The sequence below is a fragment of the Acyrthosiphon pisum genome, chromosome X (genome assembly GCF_005508785.2).
Source record: "Acyrthosiphon pisum isolate AL4f chromosome X, pea_aphid_22Mar2018_4r6ur, whole genome shotgun sequence".
Classification (NCBI taxonomy): Eukaryota; Metazoa; Arthropoda; class Insecta; order Hemiptera; family Aphididae; genus Acyrthosiphon; species Acyrthosiphon pisum.
The window spans coordinates 65942699-65947635 of NC_042493.1; the positions used below are offsets into that span (position 1 = coordinate 65942699).

The 4937-nt window shown below is 28.3% G+C and overlaps 1 protein-coding gene across 1 annotated transcript; it reads right to left on the bottom strand.

The window, feature by feature from the left end:
* Positions 1-318: 318 nt before the first annotated feature.
* Positions 319-3177, bottom strand: LOC107884748 (zinc finger MYM-type protein 1-like). Its single transcript, XM_029485226.1, has 6 exons — positions 3034-3177; positions 2843-2869; positions 2588-2716; positions 834-2270; positions 617-716; positions 319-521 (listed from the first exon to the last, which is right to left on the bottom strand). The coding sequence occupies exons 1-6, from the start codon at positions 3175-3177 to the stop codon at positions 319-321; spliced, it is 2040 nt and encodes a 679-aa protein (XP_029341086.1).
* Positions 3178-4937: the final 1760 nt, after the last annotated feature.

Consider the following 4937-nt stretch of genomic DNA (forward strand, 5'->3'; position numbering starts at 1 on the left):
AAATATTTTTTGTGACTCGTTATCATTTTCCACAATTTTCGTTTAATATTGTATTAAATGTAGTATCAGATTAAATAAAACTAAATAAATTTTATTTAATCTGTGGTAGTATCTCATTTTTAATTAATTTTCATATCCCCCCCAATATAAAAATGTCTTCATAAAAATCATAATATAATTCATAATAATCAATATGAATTATAATTTTTAAGATAACTTAACTTATAATAGGTACCTACCAACTAACAATTTTATTATGAACATTTTTTTTTTTTTAAATCAATTTATTACATCATTTTATTATTAATTACATGAAAATTACAAAGAAAACATTTTACTCATAACACTAGAACTAGCTTTTAAATAATCAATGACCTTTGTTATTTCTATGTCATTTAATAACTGTTTTTCTACACTCATGATTAAAAGTGCTTCCAAATTCTCTTGGCACATATTAGCCCTTAATCTTGTTTTAACCAACTTTAATTTGCTAAATGTTCTTTCACAATTGACTTCGGTGACTGATAATGTGAGAAAAAACTCATAAGAAGCACATAATACACTATATACAGAGACATGCATATTTAAGTTGTATAAAAGTTTATATACACATTGCAAGCAATTGTTTGTATCATGAATGGTGGTTTTAGCCGTCCATTTTCTTGTTTTATAGAATCTATCATACCCCAGGCTGATAATAAATCCATACCTTTTGTCTGAAGGTAACGAGAAGTTGGTCCAACAATTTTAAAGATATTCAAAAATATATGAGCCGTAAGAATTATTTTAAAGTTACATAAATTATGTAATAAAGAAGATGCTTCAAAACAAACTTTAGGTTCAAAGTTACTAGAAATGGAAATATGATATAGAGCACAAATAATTATTGGAAAAAGACACTGATCTCCATCAAATATCCAATACAACGCTTTTTCTCGAGACCACCATCGTGTATTATTTTCCCCTATTTTTTGAAGTTTTTTTAATTTATTTGAACCCAAACTTGAATTAATTTCTTGTAACCAAACAAGCATACGTTTATATGATTCACTAAAAAATGTTGATAATCGATTCAAAAATCCAAATAAATTCTTAGCTTCCAAACTTTTACAAGTATCACATATGCATAAATTGAGTACATGACTGTAACACCATATATAAATGGCTTTTGGGTTTTCTTGGTTTTTAATTTTGGATTGTAGACCAGAGTACTCCCCTCTCATGTTTGCTGCTCCATCAAATGATTCACCAATGATATTGTTGAACTTAATCGAATGTTCAGAAAAAAGTTGTTTTAACATATTATAATAGCCATTTCCAGAAGAATCTACCACTTTTAATAAGGCAAATAGCCTTTCTTTTACTTCTCCTTCATAAATATACCGGATGCACACTGCTGCCTGATCTACAACACTAACATCTTGTGTACTATCGATCTGCAAACTAAAATGTTGTTCACCTAATTCCAATTTAATTTTATCTCTTATTGACTTCACAATAGATAGAATAACTTTATTTACTGTATTTTTAGACAGTAAAGTTACAAGTGAACCCCTGCCACAAGAAACCAATGATTTCTTTTCCAAATTTGCTTTTCTGCGTTTGCTGTTTTCTATGGCAGTATTCAAATGTTTGTACAGTGTAGCATCTCGTTTAGCCGTAAACTGTACCAACTCCAAAAAATTTCCTTTATTTAGATTGTCTTCATCATTCCATTTGTATAAGCTTTCAGAATTTTTAGAACCTCTTAATGGTAAATTTTGACGACCAAGTAATTTTATAATTTCAAATATCTCGTTTATAACATGGATATTTTCTAGAATTTGATTTTTCTTTAATGTCATTAAATTGTTATTAATACCAAATTCAATGGATTTTTCGTTAGTGGATTGAATAAACGCTTCTACAGAGCGTCTGTGTGTTAAAGAATCTTCGTGTATTTTAACAACATCATAAATATGTTTAAAGTTATTACAACCCTTAGAAAATATGGTAGCAGATGAACTAAAAGCAATACAAAATGGACAGTACATTGCTTTAAGCTCATTACCAATACAGAACACTGATAACCATTTCCGGGCAATTTTTTTATCATCTGGTGTTTTTCTAAAATATAGCTTTTCTAAATCTAGTCGAATATTACTGAAGTATGATGGTTGAATGGGATGTTGTTTGACAAAGTTTATCTTTTCAATAATATCAGCATTCTTTTTTAGTTTGAATAATAATTCTTCGTTGGATGACAAATTATATTGTAGAGATTCAATTTCCTAAAATAATATTAACATGAATTTTGTTATAAAATCAATTAACTTAAAAATATAGATCTTTATGAGTCAGCATATTATATACATTCCTCATATGATACTATGACAGAATTAAAAAAAGTATTTTGAAGTGAATTCAAATATTTTAATCAGTCGTATAATGTGAACAAATTATGCATTACATATCAAAGGAATACATAAAAATGCAATATTATCATTATTATTTTAACACATTAATGTAATTTAAAATGTAGTTTTTTCTAAATCGATTTGTTCAATAGAGAATATTCAAACAATTGTAATAAAATAAAAAATCTTACCAATACACTCTCTGTAGCTGTTGTTTTTTGGTTTGTAGTTAAAGATGAATCTAAATCAATATTAATAACTCTAGTTGAATCTTGTACAGTATGCTTTTTCTGTAGTGTAGCAGTAGAACGACTATCACACTAAAATTTAAACAAAAATAATTAGCTAAATTAACTTTATAATTATGTAGATAAATGAAGTTTTTTCTAAATCGATTTGTTCAATAGAGAATATTCAAACAATTGTAATAAAATAAAAAATCTTACCAATACACTAGCAGTAGAACTATCACACTAACAAATTTAAACAAATCAAAATAGTAATATTTGAGTTGTGTATACTAATGTAAAATTTAAAAAATGTACATGGTATACATAATTATAAATCATAAATGTATAATATTCACAAAAGTAAAAATAAAAAATAATTACGGTTAATGGAAGAAATAACTACTTACTTCAGAGTTTACTGGAGATGATGTCTTATAAAAGATATTACTTATTTTTTTACATTTTTTTGCTGAATCAGTTAACAGTTTTTTATTTTTTTCTCTGGTTTTCTGTGCCCCACCTTTAACGTATTTCTTATTGTTGTCACTCATTTTAAATATACAAATTAAGTAAAGAAGAACACTATAAGTAACTAATTAAGTATGGTACAATACAAAGTCTGATTAGTCTTAGTTGTCGTCACTCGTTAGTTTAATGAAAACTGTAAACAGTGTAAACTGTAATATCAGCTGGCGCTGTACTCTGTACACAAAAACACAGACATCAAATAGACGGACGTATCACGTAATAGGTATAACCCAACAGTTAGTTATTTTTAGATCTTATCGTTAACTTTCAAAATTATTTCACATAACTGTCATTAACTGATAACAGTACACCATACAGCACGACATGTCACGGACTATGTAGAAAATACATTTAGCAAACCAATATTAAAATATAAATATTGAATGTTTTTTATTTGTCATTGGCGTGGCCCGACGGCCACATAAAGCATGCGGCCCAGTGGGACATTTCCCACTGTCCCACCGGGCCAGTCCGCCTCTGGAAATAACTACCAAGAATGTTATTAATTTCTAGTGCTATACATATATTTGTAATGTACCTACAATTTGTACATATTAAACGTATTGTTTATGAAGATTATATAGTTTTATATTTTGTATTGATAAAAACTAAAAAGACTAAAGTCATACATTTTTACAATCGCCCAGACTCCTGATTTTATTTCTAGTCTAATTTAAAATATAGTCGTTATTGATTATTAAATAAGATTTTTCTTGATTTTTTAAATTATGCGTATGCAGGAAATAGTTTTGTACCTATAGCTATAACTGTGAAGTACTGCCTAATACCTATGAACCCAAAACCCAAGTGAAAAGGTATTGTCAACATTTTTTTTTTTATATATATAAAACTTGCAGTATGAGTGTTTAACCAAAACCTTTATAGTTCATAACCGGTTTTAAAACCGAAACCAAAACCTAAGACTTTTATGTTGGTAATAAAACCGGATTATAAAAACCTAAACTTGTAATCACCAAATTTGTTTTGGTTTCCGGCGTTTCCGCCCCTGATATATTATACGCAATCTATATAGATACTATTGTACATACCTATATATATATATATTTAATATTACATACCTATCTAAATATGCATTGGTGCTCCGTGCTCGACCCTATAATTTGCCAATCACTGCCGAATATACCACACCTGCAGCTATATATTGGAATTGGGAATATACTGCAGAATATTATAATAGTATACATATTATATTTTACTATTTTAGGTATATATTATATCTATATATATATATATAATGTATATGCCACCATGGCATCATACGCGTATAATATCGTTGCTTTAGCAGCAGTGCGAAAAGGGGGAAGTTTAAAATGTAATGTATATTTAGGGTATATTATATAATCAGATATTATAGTTGTGCTATTTTAGTGATGGATATTAGCATTAGGATATATTATATATGTATATGTATATAATATTCAGTGGATAGGGAAACAATAAGACGTCGTATGGCCCTGCGAAACGTTGATAGTGGTGGGGGAAGGAGGATGAGTAAATATTTTTAACGTAATCCTTAACCTCGCTCCCTTTTTCCATCGCGTGCTGCTCGCGTATGTATAGGTTGGTGTAACTATGTATATACATTATATACGATGCATACGTATATATAATATATACTATATATATATATATATGAATGTAAGTATATAATATATCTGACGGGTGAATTATTGATGTGATATATTATAGGAAAAGTGAATCGGCCGCGTGTGTGCGAGCGTCGGAGGAATATTAATAATTTAAAACGACCGCTCTTGCGCAG

What these genes read in the sequence shown, in the direction of transcription:
- LOC107884748 (XM_029485226.1), bottom strand. Translation starts at nt 3,177, where the DNA reads ATGAGTGACAACAATAAGAAATACGTTAAAGGTGGGGCACAGAAAACC. An exon ending in GTTCTACTGCTAGTGTATTG is followed by an intron (nt 2,717 to 2,842) that starts GTAAGATTTTTT and finishes TTTAAATTTTAG; the next exon opens with TGTGATAGTCGTTCTACTGC. An exon ending in CAGCTACAGAGAGTGTATTG is followed by an intron (nt 2,271 to 2,587) that starts GTAAGATTTTTT and finishes ATATTATTTTAG; the next exon opens with GAAATTGAATCTCTACAATA.